The sequence below is a fragment of the Heloderma suspectum genome, chromosome 1, assembly GCF_057233095.1.
Source record: "Heloderma suspectum isolate Gila_16-S chromosome 1, 16-S_ref, whole genome shotgun sequence".
Taxonomy (NCBI): Eukaryota; Metazoa; Chordata; class Lepidosauria; order Squamata; family Helodermatidae; genus Heloderma; species Heloderma suspectum.
The window spans coordinates 174,781,356-174,798,239 of NC_139458.1; the positions used below are offsets into that span (position 1 = coordinate 174,781,356).

Consider the following 16,884-nt stretch of genomic DNA (forward strand, 5'->3'; position numbering starts at 1 on the left):
TCAAGCATCAAGGGCCCCAAAGGTATTTTGGTAGTTAAGACCAATAGCAGCCCCAATGGTCATGGCGTGAACTACAAGTATATGAAGAGCACTAAAATCCAGAATGAGACTTTTCTCTATCTTAGAGATGAGCAACTTGTGGCCCTCTGGATAGTTTGGCCTACAACTCCCATCATCCTTCACCATTGGCTGTGGTGGCTAGGGCTGATGGGAGCTGTAGGCCAAAACATCTGGAGGACCACAAGTTGCCCACTTTTGCTCTATCCACTTGTGGAACAGTGACCATTGTGTAACTACAGAGGTACTTGAGCACTGTCTCGCTTTCTTCTCTCTACTACCAGTGGTCTACTCAGATGTTATATTTGCTCATTTGTAAAAAGTGGGTGCACCTCCTTGTATATACTTGAGAACTGAAAGGAGCTGCCAGCCAGCACACAAAGGATCCAGAAAAAAAGTGTGTGTAATGAGGGATCCTTTGAAGGAGGGCTGAGGTGGGGGGCAGGAAGAGGAAGGAGGGGGCGGGGAAGCCAACGTCTGCCAGCCTGGTTCTGCACACTTTTCTCAGAATCCAACCCATATGAAAGTGGGTTCAGACAACTTTAAAGTTTGGATATTTTTGAAAGAATTTACCACACCACACATTTATCACACTGCAACAGGCCCAGGAAGTTGGGCTCTGCCCCATTACATAGGCAGCACATCCAAGTTAAACTGTTATTAATGAATTTTTTGTTTTGCAATCTGAGTTTAAAATAAATCCCATTTGTTTGATGAAGTTGCTAGCTCTCACCGGTGTGCATTTTCTTTAAATCTTTCAACAGCAAGCAGAAGAGGAAAATGAACTGAGAAAAAAGCAAGAGCAGGCATTAATGGAAAAACTTCTGGAGCAGGAAGCCCTGATGGAACAACAAGACCAAAAGGTAGCAAACCACCAGGTCTTTGACAATTATAGATGAAATTGTTGAAGTGACAGATGTTGGCTGAGGCTGGTTTTCTCATTCTTTGGGATCAACAAAGTAGCAACCCTCCAGACAATTGTCTTTGGGATCTCTCTTTCTCTCCCCCATCCCCTCTCAAAGATAGCTAATGAAGCTCTCCTTCAACATCCAAAAAGCTTTTAGGAAAATTAGAGCAGTTCCACGTATCTGTCCTTCTCTGGTTATTCCTAAATCTCAGAAAAGTATTTATTATCCCAAAGCCCTTGATACAATGTTTGGAATTTTCCTTGTTCTAAGAAATGTTGGGCATTTATCTCAGCCAAACAATTTTATAACAGGAGCTGGGAAGCATCCAATTTGGATTGAATCATCCCTAGGGGATGAAGATGAAAATGTTTCCGATTGCCCAAATGGAGAAGGGAGGAAATAGGCTGTGAGCATATGGTGAAACATGATAGCTAGTCAAAGAGGCCTAAGTTCCATAGCAGAAGATGCACATGCCAGAGACATCTGGGGAGGGACACCGTGTGTAGGTGTTTCTGTGCTAATGCTAGAAGCCTCCGAGCGAGAATGGGAGAGTTGGAATGCCTGGTTTTAAAGGAGAACCTCGATATAGTGGGCATAATGGAAACCTGGTAAAATGGAGAGAATCAGTCAGATACAGTGATCTTTGGATATAAAGTCTATATAAACTCTATAGGAAGAACAAGGAAGGATGTACTGGAGGAGATGTTGCTCTGTACATCAAAGAGCACATAGTGTCAAGCGGACTAGAAATCCTAAAAGGGGCAGGCTCCTCCACAGAAGCATTGTGGGTAATACTACCAGGCTCCAAAAGTATTTAAGTACTGGGAACCTGCTATCATCCCCCAGTCCAGAACATTCAGAGTGATCTTGAGATGGAAAATGAAATCAGGGAGGCATCCAACTGAAGAAATGCTGTAATAATGGGTGGCTTCAATTACCTCCACATTGACCGGATAAGTGCATGTTCCAGGCAAAACCAATACGTTTCTCAGTGTCCTAAATGACTGTGACCTGGAACTGGTCATGGAACTGGTTTTTTAGATACCCTGGTCCCAGACCATTTAAGGTTTGATAGGTTAGAATGAGCACTTTCAATGTTGCCTGGAAACAAACTGGGAGCTAGTGTAGTGCTGTTAGATACTAGTGAAATATATTCACGGCAAGTCCAGTGAACATTTCAGAGGCAGCCCCACATATAACACATTACACTAGTCATGTGTGAACACAATCAAAGCATGGATAACTGTGGCAAGAACATCGTCCTTCTCAGCTCTCATTATGCCTTAGAATGTGTAATTGCTTCATATGTCATAAAACTATGTGAATTAGAAATTATTTGTTTTCTGTCCTGTTGATCTGACACTTCAGTTTTCAGGGTAAACCTCTACTTTTGTGGGTGACCTTTGCTCCCAAGCTATGTGGAAATCAAAAAGAAAATTAGGCACAGCTCCTGTGTACTACTTTTCCCCCTAAACTTAGGGCCGTTAAAACGAAGATCAGGCTGAAGAAGCTAAACTGTTGCAATCTGTGAAGGGTCTGTATCTCAAGACCCTGTATATGGTTTGCATGAAAAAGTTGCTGTGTTTAATACCTGCCTTTATGTAAAACTGGGGAAGGCTCCTGTCTGAAACCCTGAGAGCCACTGCTAGTCCTGTGTAGACAGTACTGATCTAGATGGGCCAGTGAATGATCCAAAGGACAAGCGTGTTACCTACCTATCTTATGTTTCCAGAAGAAGAATACGTGCACTTCTGTCTCATTGGGCACCATTTCATACTGACCTTTGCAACCGTGTTTTGCTCCCTTTCAGTCTCCATCTCATAAAACAAAGCGACAGCAGCAGGAGCTGATTGCAGAGCTAAGACGGCGACAAGTCAAGGACAATAGACATGTGTACGAGGGGAAAGATGGAGCTATTGAAGATATCATCACAGGTAAAAAGATAAATAAATACAGGAAGCTGTTCCAAAGACAGCACCATATGTCTGTTCATAGCTTTTACTGCAGAACATTACAAATTGCTTTCAGTGACAATAATGGGATGTGTCAGTCACTTAACAAATCAAGCCCAGTATTTAGTGCTACTTTGCCAAACTTTAAGATTTCAGGTCATTTAAGTGGCAGACGTCTCATTGAGATACCATTTGTGTATTTCCTTTTTTTTGGTGATTAGTTCTCCACTTCAGAATGCTGTCACAAATAAAGCCATAGATGATATAGAGCCTTTGTCCAACAGATGCATGCCGTATAAATCCTTGAATATGTTTGATCTACATGGGAAGCCTCTGGTGTTTAACCTTGTTTTTAAAAGCTCATGTCCTTAAAATGCTACTAACAGTAATTGCCGCAGCATTAAATATGTAACAGAGGACATAGTTTGATTTGGATTCTGAATGATTTAGACCTTCAGAGTTGCGTATTCTTTTTGCAGTAGACTAATGCTTGCCTCTTTCTGCAATCCATAATTGAACACAATAGGGTGAGAATGGCTGGGCCTAATTTATAGTAGACATGGCTCATGCTGCATGGGCAGAATATTCCTACAGCAGACAGGGTACCTGCTACAATCTGATTTCGGTGACTTCTGTGGCCACAATTACAACTAATTATTAACAGTCTCCATGGCATTCACAGTCACCAATGCACTTCCCTTGAATTTTGTACTCAGTAGTAAGGCTCTGAGTATGGAAAGTAATACCAAATATAAGGAATACTTAACAAATAAAAATTCTATTCAACTTGGACTTCACTAGAATTGCAAGGTCTTCTGGATGTGTCATTTCCATTGTCAAATTGTAAGTTGTTCCCTGTGTGAAACCTCACCTGGTGTTCTCTTGACACACTCCATGATTGTGAAATTTCATTCTCCTAAGATCTGGAAAAAGCCAGTTAAAGGGGGGAGTGGCCATGCAAAAGACAGCTGTGCTGAGGTGAACTATGCAAATCATGTCATTTTTATATGCCAGTTGTGCAAAACAAACAAAAATAATAAAGGATGTGACTGAGGAAAGATAGTTCTGACAGTAGCCCAGCTAAACACATCCTATTGTGGATAAATGGCTGTTGAGCCATCTCAGGGCATCCTTAATAAAGCACTAACAATGTACTAATGCAATAGATCTTTGCTTCTTACCGTATTCTGTCTTGTTTGGCTGTTATTTTCCATGCAGTGCTGAAGACGGTGCCCTTTACCGCTCGAACGGCCAAGCGTGGCTCTCGGTTTTTCTGCGAACCTGTTCTCACAGAGGAATTCCATTACTAAACTATTCCTCTTTCACACCCGATGCTCTTTAAAAAAAAAGGTTGCTGTAGGTTTTTGACATTTCTCCACTTGTGTAAGACAATGTGGCTGTTGAATAGATTCATGATGTCTGGCATCCCCTTGGAGTTGTATTTTACGTCACCATCTCATTGCATGTTCTTGTCTGCCAGTAACCTTTTGCTTCCTTCCATCAGACATGCGACCATTCACTCCACCTTTTACATTTCAGAGGCACCATTGGTCTATGCGCTAAACGCCATAGAACAGCAAGTGTTGGAAGTCACAGAAATGTCACTGAAACCAATGGCAGCTGTGCTTCAAGCCAGCCCACACCATTTGCAAGAGATTTTTGCAAGTCATAATGATAAATGTGACAAACGGTTCACTTGGTTTTTCTATGCCATCTCCTCTGGGGTCTTTCCTTCTTCGTAGTGAATTGATGCATGTTGCATGAATCTGGTTAATTTAAACCTATCTCTGGAAGTCAGTGTAGTGTGTGCGTGAGCAAACTGAGCTGAACTGAACTTTTATGGGCTTTACTTTGTGGCATGCACAAGATAGTCACTGTTTTCTTTGAACTGCAAGTTCATTTTTCCACGTTGGCCATTCTAACTATCACTTACTTGCATGTTTTGTTTGCATGTAAGACCCGGAATAAAATAAATAGCCCCTAAATTCCCCTGTTTCATCTTATCAGATCCATAGTCATGTTAGGTTCAGTTCCATGCCAACTTAATTGGAACTCTCCTTAGAGCCACATGGAAGCTACTTGTAAAATAACATTATGTGTTTGAACAGTTCAGTCCTTGGCAATTATGGGAAAGAAACTAAGCAAAAACAGGACCCAGATGGACCAAAGTATTAAAAGCAAGTCTTGTTTTCTAAGCCAACAAGTAAGAAGATCTACATGAATATTAAATCATTTTCATGCTAGCTCACCTGGGGTCAAGAATCAAAGATAGATGGCTTAGGTGAAGAAAATATCCAGGTGAGAGATCAGGGCTAGTGAAACAATCTTTCAAAATTGCCCCTCAGTAATAGCTGTCCTAAGGCTATTGTCATGGAACTGGATCCATTACATCTTGTGTCAACTGTTAAAAACTAGAGGTGCTTAACACTGCATGTACCTGTTAATGTCTTTGATACAAGAACCAAGGACCTTAAAGAAAGCAGCATTTCATTTCCTACTGGTACAATATAGTTTAATGGGGGCATTTAAATAAGACTGCTGACTATAACTAGCTCAACTCCCTTTTGCTGTTTCAAGTGAAATTGCTGTACAGTGATCCTGGAGCCTGTGTTCAAAGCAGCTTGGAGTTCTATGAATAAGAGGCTAGGGTGGCCACCCTTTTCTCTCCTTTCTCTTTTTAACCCCCTTAAGCCTTGGCTTTCACCCACTCTCGCTTTACTTGCTAACATATGTGGGTTATTTATTTATTTATTTAGCTTTTTGGGGCACTGAGTTAAGTTGCTCTTCATGTTCCATCCCATTTAACTTAACCATCATTCTGTGTTTTTTTTCCCCTTCTGTTTAGCCTTAAAGAAGAATAATATCACTAAATTTCCAAATGTTCACTCGAGGGTAAGGATTTCTTCTAGCACACCGGTGGTGGAGGATACACAGAGCTGGCAAGCATCACTTTTTACTTAGCTTCCTCCTCTCTCTGTATGCCACACAAACTACTGCAAAACACAGCCAAGTAATATAAAAGAGTGATATGCCGATACTTTTAGGTCTTTTCTTCTCTGACCTATTTTTATATGTAGCATGAGGGATTGGTTAATCTGCAGCTCTTGCCTGCACTGAATAACATTGCCAAATCACATTCTTAGTGGTTAGATCCTTTCCAGATGTATCAGTTGTCTTCTACAAGATGGATGTTGTATCTTTACTGTAGGCTTGTGTATACTAATGGGTTGTAAGCCAGGGTTCTACATTGCAGATAGAGAGATGCACAAAGTATGGTTACCATTTTTTTTTACAGACTTTGCTCCTGTGCCTTCAACAGCAGCCCAATATGCAGAAATTTATCAGTGAAGCTCTTCATGACATAAGGCCACAGTGAAAAAGCTTCGCCTACTAAATTCTACATGTCAGGATGTTGTTGTTGTTAACGGCAAAGGATCAAGGCCAGTAAGAATGTGACTATACAAAGGAGGAAATGCTGTGAAACATCTCAGACATAGGAACTTGTGTACAACGTTTATTTGCATTCTCTCTCTGCTGGAATCCTACAAGGACAGTGGATTCAGAAACGGCTGATGAAACACAATCTAGGGAAAGAGAAATAGGTGTGTTTGATTCACACGGCCTTAAGTATTTCTTCGCAATAAGAAGGCTGGCTTTGTAGAGCAATCAGTGAAGGCTCTGGGAACTAAGATGCCAGAGCACAGGAAAGACAACCAGATGGGAACAGACCAAGACGAGCTATATGTATGTGGGAGGCAGTGCTTCTCTGGTAGGCCAGCTTCCTGTATTCACTCATCTCATCCTTCTTGGACAAGAGTGTGCATGGATCTCAAATACAACATGACAAAAACCAGAGAATAGGCACATGCGCAAATCGTTGGGGGAACTTGTACAGAACCTTCTTGGTAGAAGACAAAGCAAGTGAGGATAGGTGTGTGGGTTTGCCACCATCGCAACATTTACCGCAATTGCAGAAAATAAGCATATAATGTAGGCAGGATTGCACAGCAATGCTGCTTTGGGAAGAAACCCCGAAGTCAGTCCTACCCCCGTGATTCACTTTCTTCAAGAATTATCAGGACTAAATCAGTCCTAGTAATGTTTGAACTGATGCTTAAGGTGCTAATGTTACATAGTGGCCTACCCACTACTTTACCCAGTTGTTTTCTTGCTGTTGTTAAGGAGGGCAGCAGGCCCCTGGCATCAAGGGTCAGCACTGTTGGGCGTTTGCCTGTGTCCTCCAGCAGGCCCACTGCCTCACCGCTCCTCACCTCGAGGCAGCAAATTTGCACTGGCAGCTGCAAAAAAGCCAGCATAGAAGCTGGCAAGTGCTGCTGCTGGCACCTGCCGCTTTAATTCCCCCACAATATCTCTGGGCCCCCAAAATAGCATGGCTCATATGATCACTGGCTTAGTGATCTTACAATTAGCGGACACAATAGATTTGCCTCCCAGGTTAAGCAGAAAATGATAGAGCTGAAGGGTTGAAGGATCTGGGAGATCACGCCTGGATCACAGAAAGTGCTTAACAAAAAATTGAATGGAAACTTTTGATGTCCAGGAAGATTTTGAGATGGGTACCCTTCAAATAAGCAGTTTCTCCCAAAGCTGAAGCCTTTTCATATAGAGCAACATATTCCTAGGGCTGCCACTAAAGGATAATGTAATCCCCCTGTATTAAACACAAGCAGAAATTCCACACTGTCTTTTTTTAATTACTAGTGAAGACAGCCCAATCTATGCTGTTTGCTTAATTCTTTGTGAGTTTAAACGCCTCTCTTTCGCTTCAAGCTGCTTTGATTGGCTACCAGCAGGACGCTTTCCTTGTCTAGATCCAAAGAGATAGGCCAGCCTGCTTCTGACACCTAATGTTTCCTCTTACAGATCTTAGAAACCAGCCCTACAGACGAGCCGATGCGGTGAGGAGAAGCGTGAGGCGCCGTTTTGATGATCAGAATTTGCGCACTCTCAATGGTGCTGAAATAGCCATGTGAGCTGGATTGGGGAAACCTGCATGTGTAAAGTAGAAAGTGTGCTTTACCACTTCTTTGCCACGTGAACTATATTTGCGCTACCATTTTAATTACGGCCTTGATTGCAGTACTTATCTTCTGAAGGGCTCATGCATAGGAATGCAAAAAAAAAAAAAAGGCAGAAAAAAAGATGGACTCTCCACACAACTGTAGCTACCAAGTGCCTAAATTTCAAGTACCTGCTCAAATTAATCAAAGCAATAGGACTTTATTTGATTGGGTATCTTTTTACACCAATAAATTTGTTCAATGTTTTTAACCAAAATGTAAAATACATATTGTATTTTTTGTTGTTACATACAATTTAGTAAATCGCCTGCAGTAGGCTTGCTTGTTTTCATGACCGGTTGTAAATAAGTAAATGTGGATGTGAGCTGCTGTGGATTTCTTTTCTTTTTAATGATTTCAGTACATTCCTGGACAGTTTAGGAGATAGCTTTGAGCTTCAGCTGCACTTATTAGTATTACATGCATATGTCAATATATGCATACATAAAGGACTCCTACCATATATAAACATGGGGGGAGATGGGAGAGAATCCATTAAATTGTACCCTTTAAGAAAATTTCATTCATCTTAAGGCTGGGGAAAACATTCATAAAACAAAAGTTGAGGTAGATGCGAGTACAGTTTACAAGGGTTAAAACTATTTGGGATAACAAAGGCTTGGATAGTGGGATTTCTGCTGTAAATAGGATGTGGTAATGTGAGGCTTATATTAAATACACACATGCCTGTTTTCAGACTCTACCCAGTATATACTAGTGGGTAGTGAAGTGAGAAGGTAAAGCTGAAGAGTTTGAACACACCGCGAACACAGAAGAATGATGTATGAAACTCCATTACTGTGTTCTTCAGGTAGAGGCAGCTTTTGGGTAACGATGTTATTTATTAATTAGCACTAAGATATTAACTTCTCAATAAACAGTATTAGAATTCTGGAAGACCACAACTGTTCAGTTGTCAGAACAGCGAAAACCTGGTGCCCTGCTAAGAAAGTTAGGATCCCCTCCATGACTGACTTTTCATTTCCATTCTGCACAAATGGAAATTCAGTAGCCAGCTGTTTGCACTTTGCAGTAATCCAGGCTGGATCATAATTCAGCAGCTGTCTTAGCTGAAATGCAGCTAACTGTGGAATTCATCGCTGCATACATAGTTAGACCTGAAATAGAACTTCTTTGCCCCAATCCAAAGGAGATACACTCATGGAACCAGGAACCAAGAGTTCAAGTCAGATGTGCAGTCAGAAGTTTTACATTTATCTGAACTGTTACTTTCAATCAACATATGGGTGTGAAAGGGAATCCACAAACCATTGAATGAAATGCAGTGCAGAAAGACTTGCCCCTTTGGAAAATGCATCTGATTTATTCTTGTGGATATACTCCTCTAGATGAGGGTGCTGCATTTTAAGCTTTGAACCAGTTAAAACATCTTAAGTGGAAGTTTTAATCATCAGAATTGGCTGTTGCAGATCCATATATTGCTACAAGGCAGGGCACCTCTTTTCTTTTTCCAAAGTAAAAAACTGGAAGTTAAGGGATATTTTGCTTACAGCTCACCTTTTCTGGTAGCACTACATCACTATATTAATTGTAAAATTTATTGTATAGTATTTAACCACTTAATTCTTTTTTATGTTGTGCTTATGTGAACCACTGGTAAAGGTCCCATATTCCTTTGATAATGTGTAGTTAATGTACAGATATTTTGCTACAAAATTGGTGCTTTTTTATGGTTTTTACACTTCTCTTTAATTCCCACTCTAGCCTTGGGGTAATATTGTAAATATTGTTTAAAATGCATCAGCCTGTGCTATACAATCTGAATGTTATTTTAACTTATAGTTTTGTTTTTATATTTAACTAAATGGACAGTTTGGGGCTCAAAAGTTATTACATTGACATTTTACTTACCTATTTCCAGAAAGTTTATTTTAAACAACTGCCAATCACACTCTCAATTTACATACAGCAATGTGTACTTGACATGCTAAAGAGAACATGCCACCATTACACCTTTTTCCTTCATGGAAATATAAATATCTTGATTTGGGTATAATACAAATTGGCAATGTAACAAGGACAGTTAAAACAGCTGCATGAGAATTCAAAATATACCAAAATATTTAAATATGAACAAGCGGGCTGTAATAATGACATGTTCTCTAAGATATTTTATCTAGGAATAGACCTGCTTCTTAGCAATATTATAGATGTTTTATAAAAGCAGTTCATGTTACTTTTCTGATCTGTTCATGACATATGATTGAATAAACTATTTACACTACTACAAAAGATCCACAGCTCTTTCTTGGATGTTGATTTTACTCGGGCACTCTGATCTGAGGCCATAATTATGTGCAGAGAAACAGGCCTGTGGTAAAAACTAGAGGCATAAAGGTTACATGCATGGGAGAGTGACACTTCCACCACCTCCTTCCTATTAAAGGACCACGGGCAGTTTAACACTACATAGATACAGCCTTGCACACAGCTTGCAAGTAACTGGACTCTTTACTCAAGACAATCCTGAACTGTAGAAACCAGATGGGTTCCTTTTTTATCCCCATCCCATTACTGTGCTCTCTCCATCTAGTGTGATATCAAAGTCTCTTTCAATGCTTGAAAAATGGAAGCTGGCGATGGGAGGGGCATAGCAGAAACCACCTCATGTAACTATTTACATGGCCTGCATTTAATACTAGATGTTTTTTAATCTATAAAATTATTAGGCAACACCTATTCAAAACCATTCAGATGAAGTAATATTTATGCAATGTGTAGTTGAGATAAAAATAATGGACCCAGTTTAAGTGTGGTTAAGGTCTCAACATCTCTATTGATCAGAAAAATCATCCTACATCTCAACAATGCCCAGATGCCAATTTGCACATTCAGATCCAAAGTTATGTTTACACAAGAAGCTTCTGCCTGGTATTTGGCAATTCCCCTGTTCACTGCATCTCTGCACTATAGTCCACGCTGTTCAGGAGGGTTCCTTGCCCCTCCAGTGAGGCTTTGTGGGGAGACAAGGAGGCTGCAGTGAGAAAGGGGCAGGAAAGCCCTGTTGCACAAGCAGCCTACCACTCATGTAAGTTTAGTTCCACTCCATTTTTATAGTGTTCTTCAAGAGCAATAAGGGGAATATACATTGGAAATGTGGAATAAAATGGGAAGAGCCCAAAGTCCAAACAAAACTTAATCTTGATCCGCATGAGTATGGCTTGCTAAGCATCAATATCACCTTTGAAAGACCCTTTTAATACTTTTCTCCTTTCTGCCTTATTTAGCAACTTCAGCACCCAAACTCTAGTTTGCTTCTGCTACATTGCCCAAAATATATGAAATAAGTCACGAACATGTTAGGAAAGGACAGAGCTTTTAACTACTTCATGATTGTGGCCATGTCAAAACTGAACATTGGACTGTAGCAAGTAATTAAAGCAAGTAACTTGCAGTGTATGACTGTCTGGAGAAATATGAAGAAACATTTAATGGTATATTTATAGCATTTTATTTTTAATGGAAAAATAAAAGACAATGCTTTAAAAGGTAATATTTACTTAGAAACATGTTTCTTCATGTAAATTATGCAAGGCAATAAGAAAATATTTTACATAAATACTCCTGCATGGGAGGGGGGATGGGATGGCTATAACTTTAAAAATTCAATGTTTTAGCACTGTGATCTATCCCCACCTCTTTCAGTACATAACTGAGTTTTAGCCATGATGTTCTATCTATGTACTATAACTAAGTTTTGCTACTGCTATGGATTTGGACTAGTTAACAGCACTTACAGTTTCTCAAAAGAAGCCAAACACAGTCTTGTAAAAAAAAACAAACCCCATTACTATCAATATATATCTTAACATTCACACATTCTCTACTCAGAGCCCCCAGTAACTATGTTGCAAGTTTCCAAGATTTGGAACTATTGCCACAGAATTCTGGAATGATCTCCTTCCTAAAACTGTAATTTCCTGGACATTTTACTATGCTTTTACTTCAAGTCATAGCTAGACAAATCTCATAATTTTTCAGAGAGGGGGATCAGTTTGCATCATAAAGAGGATGACTCATTCTGTTAGACTTAAGAGATCTGAGCATAGTGTGTTACTACATTCATTTACAGAAAGGACTACAATCCAGTAGAAAAGGGGAAGGAGGAAATTCTTGCCAGTTCCCTCTTCTCCATGCCACCACCTACATTATTCTAGATGGGGCTGCAGCGAGGAGAAGGAATCAGCAAAAATTGCCTCTACCCACACCCTTTCCTCCAGCAGAACAGTTCTACTGATGGGAACTCTGGATCCAACCCATTCTCCTGCAAAACCAGCTTTAACTTGTACTTAGTGCAAACCGTTACACACAAGTTCCAATGAAATCAGCAAGAATGAAGGATGACTACATAGTTGCTACCTTATAACCCCAATTTCTTATTTTGCATAGCGGATCATAATTACTCTAGTAGAGACCAATTTCAACTTTATACCACCACTATTGTATACTGTTGGATAAAACCATTTCACATAAGTGCTGTGACTGATCTTGAACATAACCCCTTTCTTTTGTTGCTGTGAATCAACATGCATAACAAGGAAGAACTACACTAAAGAACTGAACTTCTATGTGCAGTCATTAAATTAACAAGTGAAAGCATGCGAGATAGGTATGTGTCAGCTGTACAAAGTATTTCAAAAAATGGAAAAAAATACTAGTACACGCTAGAAGACAAGGTTTAATAAGTGATAAAAATGTACAAAAATATTCAAATCAGAAAGATTTTAGAGTCTGTACCATAGTAGTCAATACTCCTGAATGTATAGGGAAGATAGTACTCATCAAATCAAGGCTGGTAAGAAGCTATTTAGTACAAAGGAAAAAGAACAGAATAAAAGGAGACCAAGTTTTTAACATCAGGTCAACATGTCTCAAAAGAAAAGTATTACGTCAACATTGATTTTCTAGACGAGAGTATTGCAACCGCTTTTCAAAATTTGGTGGTACATTCTTCGGAAAGTCCTTAAGGCAACATATTGCAATTAATTTACTGTCTGATTTTGCAATTTTCTGTAACACTGGATTAATGTTGAAATAATGCCCTCTGCCAATTTTGCTTATTTATTTTACATATACCAGGGTTTTTCCTCTAATAAAAATGGCAGCTATGTTATTACATCAGAATACCTTAGCGCCTTTATAATTAAGGGCCTAACAGGATTTCCATCAATCATCTATTTTTCACAGTTTTAAAACTTGACACTAAAAATTCACTTCAGGGTGAAACTCGATACACATTTCAACCTAAAGTCAAAATTCAATAGAAACCAACAACAACATCAGTTTGGCCAGCAAGGTAATGCACAAAAACCCAACACAGGTTTCTGGACTACCATAAATCAAGAAAAAATATTTCCTTCTCTCCTCTTGCAAATAAAAAGTAAAAACAAAAAAACAAAAACCAAAAGTGGAGCTGCAGGAAAATTATAGAGCATCTTTTGAAAGAGAACATGTGCACCTCTTCCCACCCCCACCCTTAGACCTTATTTGACAAGGAAAACAAGTTTAGGCCTTTCTAGCAAGAGCTGTTTTGTAGACATGAGAAACCTGAAAGGCTCAAGCACTTTCCCAAGCCACTACTGAAAGGGCTCAAAAAATAAAGATCTTCTCATCCTAATGTGCTCTCTGAAGAATGTCAAGGTGCATGGGGTATATACAGGCTGCCTAGCTTATCAAAAACAGAACTTCAGCTTGAATTCTGAATGTTCACTGTCTGTCGATTTGCTGCCAGGCACACAATGATGATATTTGAGATATTTACTTATACAGTAGAACTGAAAAGCCACTGTTATGCCAATGGAACTCAGAACATCGGAATCCATTTCCTGAAATTAGTCATCTATATTTTTTATTAAATCACAATGTAAACATATTTGGTATAAATATTTCTTATTGATCTTCATCCAGTTGTTCCAAGAGGGTCCTCCTTTGTTTTTCTAGTTCACCTTCACTTAATTCACTACCAGAGGTATCCCAATTGCCCTGTAAAAAGATAAAGTAAGTTGGTATACCCTTCTACATATTCAGTTGTTGTATTTTTCATAATTCTGTATTTATTAGAACTGCAATTTGGCCATGATGCAATATAGATGCCATACTTCAAGCCATTTGAAGCTTTCCAAGAAAATTTAGAGCAACTGTAAATTTTTGTTTCAGAAACCTATGCCACTGACAACCCAAACCAAGGTGACATTTCTCCCTTTTTCAAAATGCAACACCTGCCATTTAAGACTTCGCAACCTTGATACCCAGTGGACTTTTAAGGATCAAACATTAACCAAATCCAAACTACCATTTTAACTGCACACAATGAATTTTCAAAGTTATTGTTTTTATTTGAATGAGATGCATTCCATCACCAGTATGTCACAAACTGCTTCTGAAATCTCTTGCTGGAGTGGCTATTTGAGAAACAGAAGTACCATCAAACTAATTCAAAGTAATTAAAATTAAATGAGTAGGCTTCTTTAAAAATAAAATTTCATATTTAAGTTTCTTATTCAATCAGTAACTTTACTCCCTTGCACTGATTTTAAGTCATGGCTATGAAGACTTTTCAACACCATTACCATGCTATTGAGAGCCGGATTACATAGATCAGCAGCTTATATGTGGGAAGCTGACTGTTGCTTAGAATGCTGAAAGTCTCTTCAGTACAACTGTTCCAATAGGTTTGAATTCTCAAGCTCAACCCTCCCCTTTCCCTACCCCCAGATGAAAAGGAGAAGGGAGTGCTGTTATCACGGGCTGCTACGTAGGCGTATTTTTCCCACCAGTGATTTACCAGAAGACAAGCATGTAACTCTCAAGTTGCAGATGGCAAATATTCTCCTCCCAAGTTTCTAAACTACTTCTCAAATAAGCAAGGGTATCATGTACTCATGATTTCAGGCAGAGGATATGTTTAGTGGTGACTGAGAAAAAGAGAGTTGGATGAGGCCTTCCAGATATGATCCTGGAGCAACGTTCTAAACTTTTGTTGCCCTTCCAAAGCTCCATTCACTAGGTCAAAACTAAAGCAAGTATAAAGTATGCCATTTCTATCTCTATGCACAAAAATCACTTAAATGATGTTATAGGAAATTGTACTAGAGATGCTAGAGGAATTTTATCTTTGGCAAACTCCTATGTGAAATTACCTCATCTGCTCTTCTTGGTTTAATGTAACTTTTACAAGTTTTTTTTAAAGAAAGGTAACTTTAAAAATTTAACATTTTTAATGCTATTACTAATAAATTAAGTGCAACTTCGCTTTCAACCAGTTTCACAGTTCTGAATGTTTACGTATCAAAATATGCACTTAAATATGTATTTAGAGATTATTAATGGGGTGGGGGATGGAAACAGAAGTAAGGGGTAAAAACGGTGGGTGATATTTTTGCCAAAGACCCACACTGAGTGATGGATGACAAGTCAGAGGTCACAAGTCAGTGGTGGATGGGACCTGAGCTCCCTCTCACCCACTTCTCTCACACATGTGCACACGCACCCTTCCCACCCCAGCAAACAAACATGCACACCCATCTAGCCCTATCCCAGTCTGCTCCACTTCTTCCGATGCTTCCTGCAGCCGCCAGAGAATGCTGGGGAGCAGCCATGAGGGAATGCTCCTTTCCACGCACTGTCCTTCCCATGCAAGCTGCATACTATCCACCACATCAGAGTTGTTTGGTGGGCTGGGGGGAGCACACAGGGATGACCTCCCCACACATGGCCCTCTCCATCATAATCCTACTTCACCAGCCTGCTGAGTGGCAGGCTTGCAGGAGGGAAAGTGAAGCAGTGAGCTTGGGCACCCACAGCAGGCAGCACTGAAGGCCTCTGAGGGCTATACGCAACCCATGGATTGCCCTATGTGGGCTAAAACATGCAGCGGTAACTAAAGACTAGAATAGTCCATCTGTACAGATCCTCCCTATACTCAGGCCATATATGAATCAACAAAGCTGTAGCTACCACAATAGTAAAATACATAAAAACCAACCAAACTTACGGAATCTTTGCCAGGTCGCTTTTTAGGAGGTGATTTATGCTTAGATTCAGATCTTTGTCTACTTCTTTCCTTTTCATTCTCTCTCTCTTTTTTGTCTCTTTCTCGATCCATATCAGATTCTGGCGAATCCTGTGCAAAGTAAAAGAAACAGTATAAATCATGGGTGCAGAGAGAGTGGATTGCAAACTGTGAACCAATACCTAATTTCCAGTGGACCATCTACCTCCTGCTGGTTCTTGGAATTCTTGACAAGAATTCTGGACCCTGGTCTGATCTTGAAAAGTATGTTTTAAATTTGGGGTGGATAACTTGGTGCACTCCAGATGTTTTGCACAACTCCCATCAGCCCCAGCCAGGATGGTGAATGGTCAGGGATTATGGAAGTTGTACTCCAAAACATCTGGAGGACACTAAAATGCCTGCTGCTCTTCTAGAACTAAAGTGCATACTTGGGAAAACATGAAGCGGCCTTATATGAGTCAGTCGTATTGTTTACTCCAACTTGCAACAATTCTCCCATGTCCCACCCAATGCTGGGATCCTTTTAACAGGAGACGCCAGAGATTAAACCTGAAACCTAACTCATGCAAAGTATGTATTCTGACCTCTCCCCTTTTAAATGTAATAAACGCTGGTGCACCACTGGGATTCTAGTTTTTTTTTTATACAAATAAAAGGAAAAAGACATATAAAAGGAAAAAGAAGTCGACCTCGCAAGACTGACGTCAGCTAATCCTTGTATAAATGGCATAGCTTCACTTTCTACCTGCCTGTTATCATGTGAAATAAATCAAGATAGGTGACATCTAAACTAAACATAATGAATTGATACAGAGGGAGATGTGTCCATAAAATTCAACAGAATCCAAGTT

At 39.7% G+C, this 16,884-nt stretch overlaps 2 protein-coding genes across 10 annotated transcripts in view; one reads left to right on the forward strand and one right to left on the reverse strand.

Moving 5' to 3' along the window:
• FMNL2 (formin like 2) overlaps positions 1-8,331 on the forward strand; it is a 274,316-nt gene extending 265,985 nt beyond the window's left edge. For 2 of the 5 annotated variants that reach the window (XM_084810848.1, XM_084810864.1), the window contains exons 24-27: positions 822-920; positions 2,776-2,899; positions 5,763-5,856; positions 7,802-8,331. In XM_084810848.1, coding sequence (XP_084666974.1) covers positions 822-920; positions 2,776-2,899; positions 5,763-5,856; position 7,802 — 318 coding nt within the window. In that variant the 3' untranslated portion in view covers positions 7,803-8,331. Of the gene's footprint in view, positions 1-821; positions 921-2,775; positions 2,900-5,762; positions 5,879-7,801 lie in introns of those variants that run through there. The other 3 variants (XM_084810856.1, XM_084810840.1, XM_084810832.1) reach the window with 3 other exon arrangements.
• Positions 8,332-12,679: 4,348 nt separating this feature from the next.
• PRPF40A (pre-mRNA processing factor 40A) overlaps positions 12,680-16,884 on the reverse strand; it is a 41,719-nt gene continuing 37,514 nt past the window's right edge. For all 5 annotated transcript variants that reach the window (XM_084810912.1, XM_084810903.1, XM_084810896.1 and 2 more), the window contains 2 exons: positions 16,013-16,141; positions 12,680-14,001 (listed from right to left, as the gene is read on the reverse strand). In XM_084810912.1, coding sequence (XP_084667038.1) covers positions 13,909-14,001; positions 16,013-16,141 — 222 coding nt within the window. In that variant the 3' untranslated portion in view covers positions 12,680-13,908. The remainder of the gene's footprint in view (positions 14,002-16,012; positions 16,142-16,884) is intronic.